Source organism: Bombina bombina, chromosome 3, assembly GCF_027579735.1.
Source record: "Bombina bombina isolate aBomBom1 chromosome 3, aBomBom1.pri, whole genome shotgun sequence".
Classification (NCBI taxonomy): Eukaryota; Metazoa; Chordata; class Amphibia; order Anura; family Bombinatoridae; genus Bombina; species Bombina bombina.
The window spans coordinates 628,194,374-628,215,394 of record NC_069501.1 but is presented as its reverse complement, the minus strand read 5'-3'; the positions used below and the strand labels follow the sequence as shown (position 1 = coordinate 628,215,394).

Below are 21,021 nucleotides of genomic sequence, written 5' to 3'. Positions count from 1 at the left end.
GTCTGCCCCCACAAGATCCGCTACCGGATCGGGGGCAGAGCCTTCATGCTCACTAAGTCATTAACAGGCTTCTTAGATTGCTTCCCCTTGTTCCAAGACTGATTGGACTTCCAGGAAGGCTTGGACTGCTCCTGCTTGGCAGAGGAAGGCTTACCTTTAAAGTTTCGAAAGGAACGAAAATGACTCCTTTCTGCTTATTCCTCTTATCCTGAGGGAGGAAATGACCCTTTCCTCCCGTAATGTCTGAAATAATTTCAGCCATGCCCAGCCCAAACAAGGTCTTACCCTTGTAGGGAATCGACAAAAGCTTAGACAGATGACACATCCGCAGACCAGGATTTCAACCATAAAGCTCTGCGGGCCAGTACGGCAAAGCCAGAAATCTTTGCTCCCAACTTAATAACTTGTAAGGAAGCATCCGTAATAAAGGAATTGGCCAACTTAAGAGCCTTGATCCTATCCTGGATCTCTTCAAGGGGAGTATCTGTCTGAATCGAATCGGACAACGCATCATACCAGAATGCTGCTGCGCTGGTGACAGTAGCAATACACCACAGGTTTCCATTGTAAACCCTGTATACACATCTTTTTAAGTAACCCTACCAACTTCTTATCCATAGGATCCTTAAAAGAACAGCTATCCTCTACAGGGATAGTTGTTCTCTTAGCCAAGGTAGAAATTGCCCCTTCCACCTTAGGGACCATCTGCCAAGACTCCATGATAGAGTCAGCTATAGGAAACATCTTCTTAAAAATTGGGGATGGAGAAAAAGGGATACCAGATCTCTCCCATTCCCGAGCAATCTCTGTAGCCCAGTCTGGTACAGGAAAAACCTCCACCGCGGAAGGTACATCAAAGTATTTGTTTAGCTTACTAGACTTATTAGGATTGACCACGACAGTTGTGTCGGAGTTGTCCAAGGTAGCCAAAACCTCCTTAAGTTATAAACGGAGGTGTTCCAGCTTAAACCTGAAGGATACAACTTCAGCATCAGAAGAAGGAATTACACTGTCTGAGTCTGAGATTTCACCCTCAGATGCTACCGAAGTATCTTCCTCCTCAGACTTCTGGGAGGGAACATTCGGAATAGCCACGACTGTCAGAAACCTTAATCACTGATTCCTTTCTTTTCCTCTTGCACTTTCCCTGCAGCATGGGAAAAGCTGGCAGCGCATCAGTTACCGCAGAAAATATGTGGGTAGCAATGTCTTGCAAAGTAACTCCAACTGGAGTGTGAGAGGAAGCACAGGACACTGCATGTGTGGACGATGTTGTTTGGGACACTTGAGGAGAAAGCTGCAGCATCTCTTGAACAGGAGACCCCTGAACAGCAACCGCATTAGTTAATGGTGGCTCAAAATCAAAAAGTCTATCCCTGTAATGTAATGTTCTTTCAATACAAGAGGGACAAAAAGGGATTGGTGGTTCCACATTGGAATCAAAACACAAGTTACATGTAACGTTTTGCAGGGCCTCTTGCTCCATCTTACCCAAAAACCCAACCAATTAAAGAAAAAAACTGCTTTAAAATTTTTTCTCAAAAAAGACGTTACTGTCACTTTAAATTTTAAACGTAATCTTTAATTTTTAGCCGCAGCAACAGCACAATAAAAAACCTCAGACAGCTTCTTCACCTCAGCACTCTTTGCCGAGGTGCCTACCTTTCCTGCCGGCAACCAGATTAAGGATTTATACACAATCCGGACTTCCCAGTGTAATCACAGACACACAGGCGATCTCGGCCGCTGCAAAGGTACTCCGATCCGGAACTTCCAAAGAAAAGAAACCGGAAGGCGCGCAAACTAACTTGCTGCCTCAGAAAAGCCCACCTTCCTAATCATGGACATACCCAAACTGCAACCCGGCCGCCATTACTGAAAAGCCGGTGACAGACCTCTTGCACCGGAGAACTATCCGATATGTCATGATCTCCTAATGTAAAACATCTGTTTGCTTGTATGTCTACAAAAAAGTACACACATATACCCGGAATAAAAACTGAGCCACAGTAAAGTTTAGTCCCCAGTGCCTGCATCCACTGCCTACCTCAATCCTTTTAACCCTAAATAGGATTACTGGTATTCCATGTCCCATTTAACTGTTAAAGTGCCATGTATTCCTGAGTTCCCAGAAATAAAAATTAGGCAATTACCTGAATTTACATCTGCCCGGCAGCAGGGCAGCTCACCTGGTTTGAGAGGGCCTCCACCCTCACATGGACCTGTGCGAAAAAAAGGAAGACTGAATAATCCTAATCAGGCTCCCAAGATAGGGCCAGCAACAACAGATTGGGAGGCGCAGTGAGGATTATACCCACAAGTTACCAGATACTTAAAAGCCACCACTGCTCTACTGAAGAGACTGACATGGACTATGGCTAAACCCCCAGAAAGACAGAGCAAACCTGCTCTGCTTCAAAATAATAAACTCCTAATTGGAGAAACTTCTTTCAGACACCTAAACTTTACCACCTCCTTGCTTTTAACGTAGGCAAAGAGAATGACTGGGGGTTGTGGGAAGGGAAGTGATACTTAAAGGGACACAACCCCCTAAAAATGGGCCGGCATCTAAACTTACATTCTTGCATTTCAAATAAAGATACCAATAGAATGAAGACAATTTGATAATAGGAGTAAATTAGAAAGTTGCTTAAAATGTCATGCTCTATCTGAATCATGAATGAAAAAATGTGGGTTCAGTGTCCCTTGAACAGGTTTGCTGTGGTGCTCTTTGCCTCCTGCTGGCCAGGAGTGATATTCCCAATAGTAATTACTGATGATCCATGGACTCACTGTGTCATTAGAAAGAAAAATAAAACTATTACACATTTTTTTGGAGGCAACTATCAATTTGGGAGAAATATAGTGGGGTTGGAAGGTTAATTTCCTATAGGTCAAGAAAGTAATATTTCCCAAGGTTAATAGCAGAGGAGCCAGTCTAGCATCTATGTGAATGAGAGAGCATCCATCTGCTCATTTTCCTTTTGCATTATTTCTAAGCTGCATTATAGTTTCTGCCTTTTATATTTTCTCTTTTGCATCATGTTTGTATAGGATGGAAGATGTATTCTTTTCTAAAACAAATGCCAATAAATAAAAATAAGAAATAATATGCATGGAATAGAAGAGATTTAATGAGCAGTTTCTATAAAAAACAATCAAAACAAAAAAAACAACCCAAAAGTATTTTACAAGGACCCCTCACCCTCTCCTGGTTGATGTCGGCTAGGAAAATGCTGCCATTTCTGTAGGTGTCTTCGTTGAGTGGATCATGCCAGTATTCTGCCTGAACGAGCCTACAATGGAATGATAAAGATACATCAGATTTCAGACTAATAGCTTGTGTCCTGCTCTCACAGACAGCATTTTTTTGGAATGCAAAAAAGAAAATTTATGCTTACCTGATAAATTTATTTTTTTGACACTATGAGTCCACGGATCATCTTAATTACTAATGGGATATTCACCTCCTGGTCAGCAGGAGGAGGCAAAGAGCTGTTAAATAGCTCCTCCCTTCCCTCCCGCTCCAGTCATTCGACCAAAGTTAGAAAGAGAAAGGAAAGCCAAGGTGCAGAGGTGTCTGAAGTTTACAATAACACACAACCTGTCTAAAAGAACAGGGCGGGCTGTGGACTCATTGTGTCAAAAAAATAAATTTATCAGGTAAGCATAAATTTTCTTTTCTTTAAGATACGATGAGTCCACGGATCATCTTAATTACTAATGGGATTTAATACCCAAGCTAGAGTATACAGATGATACGGGAGGGACAAGACAGGGAACCTAAACGGAAGGCACCACTGCTTTAAGAACCTTTCTCCCAAAAGCGGCATCAGCCGAGGCAAAAGTGTCAAATTTGTAGAACTTTGAAAAAGTGTGAAGAGAGGACCAAGTCGCAGCCTTGCAAATCTGTTCCACAGAAGCTTCATTTTTGAACGCCCATGAGGAAGCAACAGCCCTCGTGGAATGAGCCTAACTCTCTTGGGAGGCTGCTGTCCAGCAGTCTCGTATGCATAAAGTATGATACTCTTCAGCCAAAAAGAAAGAGAAGTAGCCGTAGCTTTCTGTCCCTTACGTTTTCCTGAGAAAATCACAAACAAAGAAGAAGACTGACGAAAGTCCTTAGTCGCCTTTAAGTAAAACTTTAAAGCACGGACCACGTCCAAATTGTGCAGAAGTCTTTGCTTCTGAGGACACAATTAAGGAACCGCAATCTCTTGATTAATGTTCCGATCAGAAACAACCTTAGGAAGAAATCCTAGTTTAGTAAAACTACCTTATCTAAATGAAAAATAAGATAAGGAGATTCATACTGCAATGCCGAGAGCTCTGACACTCTCTGAGAAGAAGAAATAGCAACAAGAAATAAAACTTTCCAAGATAATAGCTTAATATCTAAGGAATGCATAGGCTCAAACAGAGCCCCTTGAAGAACTTTGAGAACCAAATTAAGACTCCATGGAAGAGTAACTGGTTTAAACACAGGCCTGATCCTGACCAAGGCCTGACAAAAAGATTGTACATCTGGGACATCTGCCAAACATTTGTGTAACAAAATAGATAAGGCCGAGATCTGACCCTTTAGGGAGCTAGTCGATAAACCCTTCTTCAAACCCTCTTAGAGAAAAGACAAAATTCTAGGAATTCTAACTCTACTCCATGAGTAGCCTTTGGATTCATACCAATAGAGATATTTACACCAAATCTTATGGTAAATCCTTCTAGTTACAGGCTTACGAGCCTGAACCATGGTCTCTATGACCGAATCAGAAAAACCCCTCTTGGATACAATTAAGCGTTCAATAGACTTTACGCAGATGATATTCTGTTATTTGTAGAAAACGTACATAAATCAATTTCAGTAAATGTACAACTTCTTGAAGAGTTCAGTTCATTTTCTGGTTATCTGGTTAACTTAGAGAAAAGTGAACTTATGTATGTGGGTAACAATTTTCCGTGTACGGGAAATATCCCATTTAAAGTAGTGAATTCAATTAAATACCTGGGATTAGAGTTACACAGAAATCCAAAATTATGGTATGCTGCAAATTATCCCCCTCTGTTTGAAAAAATTAAAGGGGATCTCCAGCTCTGGGCGTCTTATCTCCTGTCGATCTCTGCGAAGGTAAATTTAATAAAAATGATTATTTTTCCCCGCCTTCTGAATGTGTTACAAAATTTACCGATTTTCATATCTAATTCAGATATAAAAAAGTTATACGGCTATTTTTCTAAATATATATGCAAAGATAAAAAACCCAGAATAGCTTTGGCTAAGCTTATGCAGAAAGTAAGATCTGGAGGTTTGGCTTTGCCTGATGTCAAGCTGTACAACACAGCGGCTATGGTAAAATTTGCCCTAGACTGGGTCGCTGAAACCAATTTAATAGCCGTTAGTCAAGAAGAGGCATTTTACATACGCCCTTTTTCGATAAAAGCTATTCTGCATTGTAACCCCAGACAGCTCCCTTCTAATATCTGCAGAATGATATTGTTTAAAAATATTGTCATAGCATGGCTTAAGTTTTGTGGCTGGATAGGAATAGATCGTTCTTGTTCAGATTTTCTTCCTATTCAAGGTAATCCCAAATTTATACCGGGTATTCACCAAAAGGTATTTAAATCCTGGGCAAATAAAGGTTTATCCCTAGTGAAGCAATTGTTGGATGATAATTATTTGATATATACAGCTGAATTCATATTTCAATCTTATGACCTACCCAGATCAGATTTGTTTGCTTATTTTCAAATTCATCATTATATATAGGATCAGAATTTGTTGGACGGTAGGATGGCAGCTTGGTCCGATATCAGAACTCTAATTCAAAAATGTAACTCCGGAATCACATCTATTTCTTTGTTGTATGATATCATGCTGTCCAAACAAAGTGAAAAGTACCTGGATAAGATCAGTAATTGGTTATATCCAGTTATTCCTGAGATTATTAACGAGAGGATTACTCAGAGTTTCAACATGTTAAATAAATGCAGGGTATCTATGAGCTGGAAAGAATCACACATGAAGCTCTTGAACAATTTTTATATGCATCTGCTTAAAACTCCAAAATTTTCTGTTTCCAGTTGAAATAATTGTCCTCACTGTTCTAATCATAAAGCTGATTTATTCCACGTTTTGGTTCTGTCCCAAAATGAATCAACTATGGCTCAAAATTGGTTTCTGGTTTAATGCCCTTTATGACCTAAATGTTTCTTTTTCATTACAGGATGTGGCTTTATTGTTTTTCTCTCCCGACAGTAGATATTCCCGATTAATTCGTATCTTGAATACGATTACACTGGCGGTTCGCCATCTTATTCTTAAGAATTGGAAGGCAAACAGAGCGCCGAGTTTTTCGTTGGTTTTAAAAGAAATACAAGGACAAGTTATTTTTGAATCATATCACTTACAGGATGCCTCCGAGAAGAGAATCAATGATTTTCTTCTGGGGTGGCTGCCAATTATCAAGACTTATTCTGTCCCGATACAAAGACAGATTCTTTTCCCAGTCCATTCTTCCATTATATCCTGATTAATATTCTTATTTGAAACAACCTTAGGAAGGAATCCAGGTTTAGTACGCAAAACCACCTTATCAGAATGGAATATAAGATAAGGCGAATCACATTGTAACGCAGAAAGCTCAGAAACTCTTCGAGCAGAAGAGATAGCAACTAAAAACAAAACTTTCCAAGATAAAAGTTTAATATCTATGGAATGCATAGGTTCAAACGGAACCCCTTGAAGAACATTGAGAACTAAATTCAAACTCCATGGCGGAGCAATAGGTTTAAATACAGGCTTGATTCTAATTAAAGCCTGACAAAAAGACTGAACGGACCTTGAATGAGAAGGTCCTGTCTCAACGATAGTTTCCACGGTGGCAGAGAGGACATGTCCACTAGATCCGCATACCAAGTCCTGCGTGGCCATGCAGGCTCTATTAGGATTACCGAAGCTCTCTCCTGTTTGATTCTTGCAATCACCCGAGGTAGGAGAGGAAATGGTGGAAACACCTAAGCCAGGTTGAACGACCAAGGTACTGCTAGAGCATCTATCAGTACAGCTTGGGGATCCCATGACCTGGACCCATAACAAGGAAGTTTGGCATTCTGACGAGATGCCATCAGATCCAATTCCGGTGTGCCCCATTGACGAATCAATGATGCAAACACCTCCGGATGGAGTTCCCACTCCCCCGGATGAAAAGTCTGACGACTTAGAAAATCCGCTTCCCAGTTCTCTACTCCTGGGATATAGATAGCTGATATATGGCAAGAGTGAGCCTCGGATTATCTTTGAAACCTCTATCATCGCTAGAGAACTCCTTGTTCCCCCTTGATGATTGATATATGCTACAGTCATGATATTGTCCGACTGAAACCTTATTAATTTGGCCAAAGCCAACTGAGGCCATGCCTGTAGCGCGTTGAATATTGCTCTCAGTTACAGAATATTGATTGGTAGTAGAGACTCCTCCTGAGTCCAAACACCCTGAACCTTCAGGGAATTCCAGACTGCACGCCAGCCCAAGAGGCTGGCGTCCATCGTCACTATTACCCATGCTGGCCTGCAAAAGCACATTCCCTGAGACAGATGATCCTGTGACAACCACCAAAGAAGAGAGTCTCTGGTCTCTTGATCCAGATTTATCTGAGGAGATAAATTTGAATAATCCCCATTCCACTGTCTGAGCATGCACAGCTGCAGTGGTCTGAGATGAAAGCGAGCAAACGGAACGATGTCCATTGCCGCTACCATTAATCCAATGACCTCCATACACTGAGCCACTGATGGCCGAGGAATGGACTGCAGTGCTCGGCAAGTATTTAGAATCTTTGACTTTCTGACCTCCCTCAGAAATATTTTCATGTCTACCGAGTCTATCAGAGTTCCCAAGAATGGAACTCTTGTTAGTGGAACTAGTGAACTCTCTTCTATATTCACTTTCCAACCGTGAGTTCTTAGAAATGCTAACACGATGTCCGTGAGAGATTTGGTCAGATGATAAGATGACGCCTGGATCAAAATATCGTCCAGATATGGCGCCACTGCTATGCCCCGCGGCCTGAGAACCGTCAGAAGGGACCATAGCACTTTTGTGAAGATTCTGGGAGCTGTGGCCAACCCGAAGGGAAGGGCCACGAACTGATAGTGTTCGTCCAGAAAGGCGAACCTTAGAAACTGATGATGATCCTTGTGGATAGGAATGTGAAGATACGCATCCTTCAGGTCCACGGTGGTCATATATTGACCCTCCTGGATCATTGGTAAAATTGTTCGTATAGTCTCCATTTTGAACGATGGTACTCTGAGAAACTTGTTTAGGCATTTGAGATCTAAAATCGGTCTGAAGGTTCCCTCTTTTTTGGGAACCACAAATAGATTTGAGTAAAACCCCTGTCCCTGTTCCAGTTTTGGAACTGGACAAATTACACCCATGGTATAGAGGCCTTTTACACAGCGTAAGAACGCCTCTCTTTTTGTCTGGTCTACAGACAAACGTGAAAGATGTAATCTCCCTCTTGGGAGAAAATCCTTGAATTCCAGTTGATACCCCCTGGGTCACAATTTCTAATGCCCAGGCATCCTGAACATCCCTTGCCCAAGCCTGAGCGAAGAGAGAAAGTCTGCCCCCTACTAAATCCGGTCCCGGATCGGGGGCTGCCCCTTCATGCTGTCTTGGTAGCAGCAGCAGGCTTTTTGGCTTGTTTACCTTTATTCCAGACCTGGTTAGGTCTCCAGACTGACTTGGATTGCGCAAAATTTCCCACCTGCTTTGTGGCGGAAGAGGAAGTAGAGGGTCCACCTTTAAAGTTTCGAAAGGAACGAAAATTATTTTGTTTAGCCCTCAACTTAACAGTTTTATCCTGAGGCAGGTCAGAAATGATTTCCTTCAGTTCAGGCCCGAATAGGGTCTTACCTTTAAAAGGAATAGCTAAAAGCTTAGATTTTGATGAAACATCAGCAGACCAAGATTTAAGCCATAACGATCTACGCACTAAAATGGCAAAGCCTGCATTTTTCGCCGCAAATTTAGCCATTTGAAAAGTGGCATCAGTAATAAAAGAATTTGCTAGCTTGAGAGCCTTAATTCTATCCAAAAAATCATCTAATGGGGTCTCAACCTTAAGAGGCTCTTCTAGAGCCTCGAAACCAAAAAGCTGCTGCAGTAGTAACTGGAACAATGCACGCTATAGGTTGTAGAAGAAAACCCTGATGAATAAACTATTTCTTTAGAAGACCCTCTAATTTTTAATCCATAGGATCTTTGAAAGCATAACTATCCTCAATAGGTATAATTGTATGCTTAGCTAGGGTAGAAATAGCTCCCTCCACCTTAGGGACTGTTTGCCAAGAATCCCGAATGGTGTCAGATATGGGAAACATTTTCTTAAAAGTAGGAGGGGGAGAGAACGGAATGCCTAGTCTATCCCATTCCTTAGTAACATTGTCCGAAATTCTTTTAGGGACTGGAAAAACATCAGTGTAAGTAGGAACCTCTAGATATTTATCCATCTTACACAATTTCTCTGGTGGTATTACAATAGGGTCACAATCATCCAAAGTCGCTAAAACCTCCCGGAGTAACAGGTGGAGGTGTTCAAGCTTAAATTTAAAGGACATCACGTCCGAATCTGTCTGAGGTAACACATTTCCTGAATCTGAAAGCTCTCCCTCAGACAGCAATTCCCCAACCCCCAACTCAGAACACTGTGAGGGTACATCGGAAATGGCCAATAAAGCATCAGAGGGATCAGCATTTACCTTAATACCGAACCTACTGCGCTTACCTTGTAAACCTGGCAGTTTAGATAATACCTCTGTAAGGGTAGTAGACATAACTGCAGCCATATCTTGCAGAGTAAAAGAATTAGACGCACTAGACGTACTTGGCGTCGCTTGAGTGGGCGTTAAAGGTTGTGACACTTGGGGAGAATTGGATGGCATAACCTGATTTTCTTCAGACTGAGAATTATCCTTAGACATACTTTTATCACCTAAAATATGTTCTTTGCAATGTAAAACCCTTTCAGTACATGATGGACACAATGTAAGTGGGGGTTCCACAATGGCTTCTAAACACATAGAACATTGACTTTCCTCAATGTCAGACATGTTGAACAGGCTAGTAATAACCACAAAAAGGACTTGAAAACACTTACTTTATTGAAAAAAACACCAATTTTGAAAAACGGTACGTCGCCTTTAAGAAGTAAAAAAGCACACAATTTTTTCCAAATCTGCTTTAAAATGCTATAACGCTCACAATTTTAGCATATATGTTTCTTATATTGTAGCCTAAGATTACCACAAGTAAGGGACAAATTAACAATCTATAAGAAAAACGTTATTCCCAAAACGTTATAAAAAATAGATTAACAACTCCCTGCACCTCGCCACAGCTCTGCTGTGGCACCTACCTGCCCTCAGGGGTCTGACAAATCTCACTATGACTCCGTTAGCCTATGTCTCAGTTTGGGCCCAACCAAAGCTGAAGTTTGCTGCCTTCTTATGAAGATCAACTGCGCATCTGAGGCGCGAAAATTAGGCCCCGCCCATCATATGCGACGTCTCTCAGCCTAAAAAAACGCTATGAAGCGGTATAGGAACTAGCCATGTGGGGTTTTGCATCCCAAATAACAAATAAAGCAATGTGAAAACCCTCCAGTACAATGCTCAGTAATCGTGAACATAAAAACGTTTGTGCAAAATAACGATATGCTGCCCCAGTGTCTAACCAGGCTGCCATCATTTGCTGAATTTAGCCCATAATCATTCATACACAGGTCTCCAGTAATGCCCCTTCTTATTGATAGGATTACTGCTTACCCCTTCCCTCATGGGAACTATGTCAGCCTGTTCTGAAATATCACAGTCTCTCCAGAAATAAATGACTGAACATACCTCAATGCTTGTAGCATGAAAAACGTTCCCCACACTGAAGCTTCTCTAGTACTCCTCGGCCATTCTGTGGGAACTCATCTGGATCTTAGTGACAACTGCTAAGATCATCAACCTCCAGGCAGAAATCTTCTTCCATCTGCTGCCTGAGGAAAAAAAGTACTCACCGGTACCATTTAAAATAAAGTCTTGCTTGAAGAAAATAAAAACTATCATTTTATCACCTCTTTCACTTTACCTCTTCCTATTACTAGTATAGGCAAAGAGAATGACTGGGGGTGGAGAGAAGGGAGGAGCTATATATACAGCTCTGCTGTGGTGCTCTTTGACACTTCCTGTTAGCAGGAGGATAACATCCCACAAATAAGGATGAATCCGTGGACTCGTATCTAGAAGAAAGATAACATTTTATTTTTACAGCAGCAAATCAATTTGAGCACTGCATTTTTTTTTATTTTTTATTTTTTAAACGGAACAAGTTGCCCATATGCTAAATCACATGAAAGTGATTCAGAATATCTGTAAAAATCTGACTAAAAAATCTCATGATTATTTCTATGAAAAAAAGGAAATTTATGCTTACCTGATAAATTAATTTCTTTTACGATATACCGAGTCCACGGGTTTCATCCTTTACTTGTGGGATATATTCCTCCTGCTAATAGGAAGTGGCAAAGAGCACCACAGTAGAGCTGCTATATAGCTCCTCCCCTAACTCCTCCCCCCAGTCATTCGACCAAAGGTATAGGAAGAGAAAGGGAAAGAACTAACAAGGTGAAGAGGTGACTGAAGTTTATTTAAAAAAAATATCCTGTCCCAAAATGACAGGGTGGGCCGTGGACTCGGTATATCGTAAAATAAATTAATTTATCAGGTAAGCATAAATTTCCTTTTCTTTTACAAGATATACAGAGTCCACGGGTTTCCTCCTTTACTTGTGGGATACCAATACCAAAGCTTTAGGACACGGATTAAAGGGAGGGACAAGACAGGAACCTAAACGGAAGGCACCACTGCTTGAAGCACCTTTCTCCCAAAAATAGCCTCAGAAGAAGCCAAAGTATCAAATTTGGAAAATTTGGAAAAAGTATGAAGGGAGGACCAAGTCGCAGCCTTACAAATCTGTTCAACAGAAACATCGTTCTTAAAAGCCCATGTGGAAGCCACAGCTCTAGTGGAATGAGCCGTAATCCTTTCAGGGGGCTGCTGTCCAGCAGTCTCATATGCCAAGCTGATGATGCTTCTCAGCCAAAAAGAGAGAGGTAGCCGTAGCTTTTTGACCCCTACGCTTCCCAGAATAAACACCAAACAGGGAAGATGTTTGACGGAAATCCTTGGTCGCTTGTAAATAAAATTTTAAAGAGCGAACCACATCCAAATTATGTAACAAACATTCCTTCTTAGAGGAAGGATTAGGACACAAGGAAGGAACCACAATTTCCTGATTAATATTCTTATTTGAAACAACATTAGGAAGGAATCCAGGTTTAGTCCGCAAAACTACCTTATCAGAATGGAATATAAGATAAGGGGAATCACATTGCAACGCAGAAAGCTCAGAAACTCTTTGAGCCGAAGAAATAGCTACTAAAAACAAAACTTTCCAAGATAACAGTTTAATATCTATGGAATGCATGGGTTCAAACGGAACCCCTTGAAGAACATTAAGAACTAAATTCAAACTCCATGGCGGAGCAATTGGTTTAAACACAGGCTTGATTCTGAGTAAAGCCTGACAAAATGCCTGAACATCTGGGACATCTGCCAGACGCCTGTGAAGCAAAATTGACAAAGCAGAAATTTGTCCCTTCAAGGAACTAGCTGATAATCCCTTCTCCAATCCTTCTTGGAGAAAAGACAAAATCCTAGGAATCCTAATCTTACTCCATGAGTAACGCTTGGATTTGCACCAAGAAAGATATGTACGCCATATCTTATGGTAAATTTTTCTAGTGACCGGCTTGCAAGCCTGAATCAAGGTATCAATGACCGGCTCAGAGAAACCCCGCTTAGATAAAATCAAGCGTTCAATCTCCAAGCAGTCAGCTGCAGAGAAGTGAGATTTGGATGCTGGAAAGGACCTTGAATGAGAAGGTCCTTTCTCAATGGCAGTCTCCACGGTGGCAGAGACGACATATCCACTAGATCTGCATACCAGGTCCTGCGTGGCCACGCAGGCGCTATTAGAATTACTGAACCCTCTCCTGTTTGATTCTGGCAATCACAAGAGGAAGGAGAGGAAATGGTGGAAACACATAAGCCAGGTTGAACGACCAAGGTACTGCTAGAGCATCTATCAGTACAGCCTGGGGATCCCTTGACCTGGGCCCGTAGCGTGGAAGTTTGGCATTCTGTCAAGATGCCATCAGATCCAATTCCGGTGTGCCTCATTGATGAGTCAAGGCTGCAAACACCTTCGGATGGAGTTCCCACTCCCCCGGATTTAAAGTCTGACGACTTAAAAAATCCGCTTCCCAGTTCTCTACTATATGGCAAGAGTGAGCCTCCGCCCATCGAATTATCTTTGGTACGTCTATCATCGCTAGAGAACTCCTTGTTCCCCCCCTGATGATTTATATATGCCACAGTGGTGATATTGTCCGACTGGAATCTTATGAATTTGGCCAAAGCCAACTGAGGCCACGCTAGCAGCGTGTTGAATATCGCTCTCAGTTCCAGAATATTGATTGACAATTGAGACTCTGCCTGAGTCCACACACCCTGAGCCTTCAGGGAATTCCAAACTGCATCCCAGCCCAGAAGACTGGCGTCCGTCGTTACTATTACCCAAGATGGCCTGCGGAAGCACATCCCTTGGGACAGATTGTCCTGCGACAACCACCACCGAAGAGAGTCTCTGGTCTCTTGGTCCAGATTTATCTGAGGAGATAAATTTGCATAATCCCCATTCCACTGACTGAGCATGCAAAGTTGTAGTGGTCTGAGATGAAAGAGAGCAAACGGGATGATATCCATTGCTGCTACCATTAGTCCAACGACTTCCATACACTGAGCCACTGATGGCCGATGAATGGACTGCAGAGCCCGGCAAGTATTTAGAATCTTTGATTTTCTGACTTCTGTCAGAAATATTTTCATGTCTACCGAGTCTATCAGAGTTTCCAGGAATGGAACTCGTCTGTGGAACTAGTGAACTATTTCCTACATTCACTTTCCAACCGTGAGTTCTCAGAAATGACAACACAATATCCGTGTGAGATTTGGACAGATGATAGGTTGACGTCTGGATCAAGATATCGTCCAGATAGGGCACCACCGCTATGCCTCGCGGCCTGAGAACCGCTAGAAGAGACCCACCCTAGAACCTTTGTGAAGATCCTGGGAGCCGTGGCCAACCTGAAGGGAAGGGCCACAAACTGATAATGTTTGTCATGAAATGCAAATCGCAGGAACTGATGATGATCCTTGTGGATAGGAATGTGAAGGTACGCATCCTTCAGGTCCACCGTGGTCATGTATTGACCCTCCTGGATTATTGGCAAAATTGTACGAATAGTCTCCATCTTGAATTATGGGACTCTGAGAAACTTGTTTAGACATTTGAGATCTAAAATCGGTCTGAAGGTTCCCTCTTTTTTGGGAACCATGAATAGATTTGAATAGAACCCCTGTCCCTGATCTGGAACTGGGCAAATTACACCCATGGTGTAGAGGTCTTTTACACAGTGTAAGAACGCCTCTCTTTTTGTCTGGTCTACAGACAATCGTGAAAGATGAAATTTTCCCCTTGGGGGGGGGGGGAAGTCCTTGAATTCCAACTGATACCCCTGGGTCACAATTTCCAATGCCCAGGGATCCTGTACATCCCTTGCCCAAGCCTGAGCAAAGAAAGAGAGTCTTGCCCCCTACTAGATCCGGTCAAGGATCGGGGGCTGCCCCTTCATGCTGTCTTGGTAGCAGCAGCAGGCTTTTTGACTTGTTTACCTTTATTCCAGGCCTGGTTAGGTCTCCAGACCGCCTTGGATTGAGAAACGTTCCCTTCCTACTTAGTGGAGGAAGAGGAAGCAGAGGATGTTCCTTTAAAATTTCGAAAGGAACGAAAATTATTTTTACTCGTCATCTTGAGGGGCTTGTCCTGAGGTAGGGTGTGACCCTTACCTCCAGTAATGTCAGAGATTATTTCCTTCAACTCAGGCCCGAATAGAGTCTTACCTTTGAAGGGAATAGATAAAAGCTTAGATTTAGACGATACATCAGCCGACCATGACTTTAGCCATAACGCTCTACGAGATACAATGGCAAAGCCTGCGTTTTTCGCTGCTAATTTTGCAAGTTGAAAAACAGCATCAGTCATAAAAGAATTTGCTAGTTTAAGAGCCTTAATTCTGTCTAAAATGTCCTCTAAAAGGTGTCTCAACCTTCAGAGACTCTTCCAGGGCGTCAAACCAAAAGGCAGCTGCAGTAGTTACTGGAACCATGCAAGCTATAGGCTGTAAGAGGAAACCCTGGTGAACAAATATTTTCTTTAGAAGACCCTCTAATTTTTTATCCATAGGGTTTTTAAAAGCATAACTGTCCTCAATGAGTATAGTTGTATGTTTAGCTAAAGTAGATATAGCTCCCTCCACCTTGGGAATCAATTGCCAGAAGTCCCGCATGGTGTCAGATATGGGAAACATTTTCTTAAAATTAGGAGGGGGAGAAAACGGTATACCTGGTCTATCCCATTCCTTCTTAACAATTTACGAAATTCTCTTAGGAACCGGAAATACATCCGTGTAAGTAGGTACTTCCAAATATTTGTCCATTTTACACAATTTTTCTGGAGGAATTGTGATCGGGTCAATATCATCCAGAGTCGCCAGAACCTCCCTGAGCAATAAGCGGAGGTGTTCTAATTTGAATTTAAAGGACACAAAGTCCGAATCTGTCTGAGGTTATAAATTTCCTGACTCTGAAAGTTCTCCCTCAGAGCATTGGGAGGGTGCATCGGAAATAGCCACTAAGGTGTCAGAGGGTTCAGTATTTACATTAATATCTGACCTATGGCGTTTACCCTGCAAACCTGGCAGTTTAGACAATACCTCTGAAAGGGTAGTAGACATAACTGCAGCCATATCTTGCAAAGTAAAAGAAGTAGACGCACTAGAAGTACTTGGCGTTGCTTGTGTGGGCGTTAAAGGTTGTGACACTTGGGGAGAATTCGATGGCATATCCGGATTCTCTGCAGACTGAGAACCATCCTGAGGCCCACTTTCTTTATTTAAAATTTGATCCTTACAGTGTAAGGCCCTTTCAGTACAAGAAGGGCACAATGTAAGAGGGGGTTCCACCATGGCTTCTAAACACATAGAACACCGAGTTCCCATGTCAGACATGTTGTACAGACTAGTAATAACAGCACAAGTCGTTCCTAATCTTTATTATATGTGAAAAAAACAATTCAGCACAAAAACATAATTTATGCTTACCTGATAAATTTATTTCTCTTGTGGTGTATCCAGTCCACGGATCATCCATTAATTGTGGGATATTCTCCTTCCCAACAGGAAGTTGCAAGAGGATCACCCAAAGCAGAGCTGCTATATAGCTCCTCCCCTAACTGCCATATCCAGTCATTCGACCAAAACAAGCCGAGAAAGGAGAAATCATAGGGTGCAGTGGTGACTGTAGTTTAAATTAAAATTTTGACCTGCCTTAAAAAGACAGGGCGGGCCGTGGACTGGATACACCACAAGAGAAATACATTTATCAGGTAAGCATAAATTATGTTTTCTCTTGTAAGGTGTATCCAGTCCACGGATCATCCATTACTTGTGGGATACCAATACCAAAGCTAAAGTACACGGATGAAGGGAGGGACAAGGCAGGCTTAGATGGAAGGAACCACTGCCTGTAGAACCTCTCCCCCAAAAATAGCCTCCGAAGAAGCAAAAGTCGCCGCCTTGCAAATCTGTTCAACAGAAGCCTCATTTTTAAAGGCCCAGGTGGAAGCCACAGCTCTAGTAGAATGAGCTGTAATCCTTTCAGGGGGCTGCTGTCCAGCAGTCTCATAGGCTAAGCGTATTACGCTCCGAAGCCAAAAAGAAAGAGAGGTTGCCGTAGCTTTTTGACCTCTCCTCTGTCCAGAGTAAACAACAAACAGTGTAGATGTTTGGCGAAAATCTTTAGTAGCTTGTAAGTAAAACTTTAAAGCACGGACCACGTCCAGATTATGTAAAAGGCGTTCCTTCTTTGAAGAAGGATTAGGCCACAATGATGGCACAACAATCTCTTGATTGATATTCTTGTTAGAAACTACCTTAGGTAAAAACCCAGGTTTGTAGGCAGAACTACTGTATCTGAATGGAAAATCAGATAAGGAGAATCACATTGTAAGGCAGATAGCTCAGAGACTCTCCGAGCCGAGGAAATAGCCATCAAAAACAGAACTTTCCAAGATAAAAGTTTGATATCAATTGAATGAAGGGGTTCAAACGGAACCCCTTGAAGAACTTGAAGAACCAAGTTTAAGCTCCCTGGGGGAGCAACAGGTTTAAACACAGGCTTAATTCTAACCAAAGCCTGACAAAAAGCTTGAACGTCTGGAACTTCTGCCAGACGCTTGTGCAAAAGAATAGACAGAGCAGAAATCTGTCCCTTTAAAGAACTAGCTGATAATCCTTTTTCCAAACCCTCTTGGAGAAAGGACAATATCCTAGGAATCCTAACCTTACTCCATGAGTAATTCTTGGATTCACACCAATAAAGGTATTTACGCCATATCTTATGGTAGATTTTCCTAGTGACAGGCTTCGTGCCTGTATAAGGGTATCAATGACTGACTCAGAGAAGCCACGCTTTGATAAAATCAAGCGTTCAATCTCCATGCAGTCAGTCTCAGAGTAATTAGATTCGGATGATTGAAAGGACCTTGTAGTAGAAGGTCTTCTCTCAGAGGCAGGGTCCATGGTGGAAAGGATGACATGTCCACTAGGTCTGCATACCAGGTCCTGCGTGGCTACGCAGGCGCTATCAAGATCAACAATGCTCTCTCCTGTTTGATTTTGGCAATCAGTCGAGGGAGCAGAGGAAACGGTGGAAACACATAAGCCAGGTTGAAGAACCAAGGCGCTGCTAGAACCAATTGAGCAAACACCTCCGGATGGAGTTCCCACTCCCCCGGATGAAAAGTCTGACGACTTAGAAAATCCGCCTCCCAGTTCTCTACACCTGGGATATGGATTGCTGATAGGTGGCAAGAGTGAGTCTCTGCCCAGCGAATTATCTTGTAGACTTCTAACATCGCTAGGGAACTCCTGGTTCCCCCTTGATGGTTGATGTAAGCCACAGTCGTGATGTTGTCCGACTGAAAGCTGATGAACCTCAGGGTTGCTAACTGAGGCCAAGCTAGAAGAGCATTGAATATTGCTCTTAACTCCAGAATATTTATTGGGAGGAGTTTCTCCTCCTGAGTCCACGATCCCTGAGCCTTCAGGGAATTCCAGACTGCACCCCAACCTAGAAGGCTGGCATCTATTGTTACAATTGTCCAATCTAGCCTGCGAAAGGTCATACCTTTGGACATATGGACCCGAGATAGCCACCAGAGAAGAGAATCTCTGGTCTCTTGATCCAGATTTAGCAGAGGGGACAAATCTGTGTAATCCCCATTCCACTGACTGAGCATGCATAGTTGCAGCGGTCTGAGATGTAGGCGCGCAAATGGCACTATGTCCATCGCCCTTACCATCAAGCCGATTACTTCCATACACTGAGCCACCAAAGGGCGCGGAATAGAATGAAGAACACGGCAAGATTTTAGAAGCTTTGATAACCTGGATTCTGTCAGGTAAATCTTCATTTTTACAGAATCTATCAGAGTCCCTAGGAAGGAGACTCTTGTGAGTGGGGATAGAGAACTCTTTTCCTCGTTCACCTTCCACCCATGTGACCTGAGAAATGCCAGAACTATGTCCGTATGTGACTTGGCAATCTGAAAGCTTGACGCCTGTATCAGGATGTCGTCCAGATAAGGGGCCACTGATATACCTCGCGGTCTTAGGACCGCCAGAAGCGATCCCAGAACCTTTGTAAAGATTCTTGGAGCTGTAGCTAACCCGAAGGGAAGAGCCACAAATTGGTAAAGCCTGTCCAGAAAGGCAAACCTTAGGAACCGATGATGATCTTTGTGAATCGGTATGTGAAGGTAAGCATCCTTCAAATCCACTGTGGTCATGTACTGACCCTCCTGGATCATAGGTAGGGTGGTCCGAATATTTTCCATTTTGAACGATGGAACTCTGAGGAATTTGTTTAAGATCTTTAGATCCAAAATGGGTCTGAAGGTTCCCTCTTTTTTGGGAACCACAAACAGATTTGAATAAAAACCCTGTCCCTGTTCCGTCAGTGGAACTGGACAGATCACTCCCATAACTAGGAGGTCTTGCACACAGCGTAAGAATGCCTCTTTCTTTATCTGGTTTACAGATAATCTCGAAAGATGAAATCTCCCTTGAGGAGGGGAAGCTTTGAAGTCCAGAAGATATCCCTGAGATATAATTTCCAACCCCCAGGGATCCTGAACATCTCTTGCCCATGCCTGGGCGAAGAGAGAAAGTCTGCCCCCTACTAGATCCGTTACCGGATAGGGGGCCGTTCCTTCATGCTGTCTTAGAGGCAGCAGCAGGCTTTCTGGCCTGCTTGCCTTTGTTCCAGGACTGGTTAGGTTTCCAGCCCAGCTTGGATTGAGCAAAAGTTCCCTCTTGTTTTGTAGCAGAGGAAGTTGATGCTGCACCTGCCTTGAAGTTTCGAAATGCACGAAAATTAGACTGTTTGGCCTTTGATTTGGCCCTGTCCTGAGGAAGGGTATGACCCTTACCTCCAGTAATGTCAGCAATAATTTCCTTCAAACCAGGCCCGAATAGGGTCTGCCCCTTGAAGGGAATGTTAAGTAATTTAGACTTTGAAGTCACGTCAGCTGACCAAGATTTAAGCCATAGCGCCCTACGCGCCTGGATGGCGAATCCAGAATTCTTAGCCCTTAGTTTAGTCAAATGAACAATGGCATCAGAAACAAAAGAATTAGCTAGCTTAAGTGTTCTAAGCTTGTCAAGTATTTCAGTCAATGGAGTAGCTGTCTGAAAGGCCTCTTCCAGAGACTCAAACCAGAACACCGCAGCAGCAGTGACAGGCGCAATGCATGCAAGGGGCTGCAGGATAAAACCTTGTTGAATAAACATTTTCTTAAGGTAACCTAATTTTTTATCCATTGGATCTGAAAAAGCACAACTGTCCTTGACAGGGATAGTGGTACGCTTTGATAAAGTAGAAACTGCTCCCTCCACCTTAGGGACCGTCTGCCATAAGTCCCGTGTGGTGGTGTCTATTGGAAACATTTTTCTAAAAATAGGAGGGGGGGGGGGAAACGGCACACCGGGTCTATCCCACTCCTTATTAATAATTTCTGTAAACCTTTTAGGTATTGGAAAAACATCAGTACACACCGGCACTGCATAGTATTTATCCAGTCTACACAATTTCTCTGGTACTGCAATTGTGTCACAGTCATTCAGAGCAGCTAACACCTCCCCAAGCAATACACGGAGGTTCTCAAGCTTAAATTTAAAAGTAGAAATATCTGAAACAGTTTTACCCGAATCAGAAATGTCACCCACAGACTGAAGATCTCCTTCCTCAGCTTCTGCATATTGTGACGCAGTATCAGACATGGGCCTTAAGGCATCTGCGTGCTCTGTACTACGTCTAACCCCAGAGCTATCGCGCTTTCCTCTGAATTCAGGCAGTCTGGCTAATACCGCTGACAGGGTATTATCCATGATTGCCGCCATGTCCTGCAAAGTAATCGCTATGGGCGTCTTTGATGTACTTGGCGCCATTTTAGCGTGAGTCCCTTGAGCGGGAGTCAAAGGGTCTGACACGTGGGGAGTGTTAGTCGACATAACTTCCCCCTCTCCAGAATCCTCTGGTGATAAACTTTTTAAAGATAAAAGCTGATCTTTATTGTTTAAAGTGAAATCAATACATTTAGTACATATTCTCATATGGGGTTCCACCATGGCTTTTAAACATAATGAACAAGGAGTTTCCTCTATGTCAGACATGTTTATACAGACTAGCAATGAGACTAGCAAGCTTGGAAAACACTTTACATCAAG

At 42.7% G+C, this 21,021-nt stretch overlaps 1 protein-coding gene across 1 annotated transcript in view; it reads right to left on the bottom strand.

Annotated features, from left to right (window-relative positions):
* The window catches only part of PPT1 (palmitoyl-protein thioesterase 1), a 177,949-nt gene that overhangs the window by 34,655 nt on the left and 122,273 nt on the right, over positions 1-21,021 (bottom strand). The window contains exon 6 of the mRNA XM_053707299.1: positions 3,206-3,296. Within this exon, the coding sequence (XP_053563274.1) occupies positions 3,206-3,296 (91 nt within the window). The remainder of the gene's footprint in view (positions 1-3,205; positions 3,297-21,021) is intronic.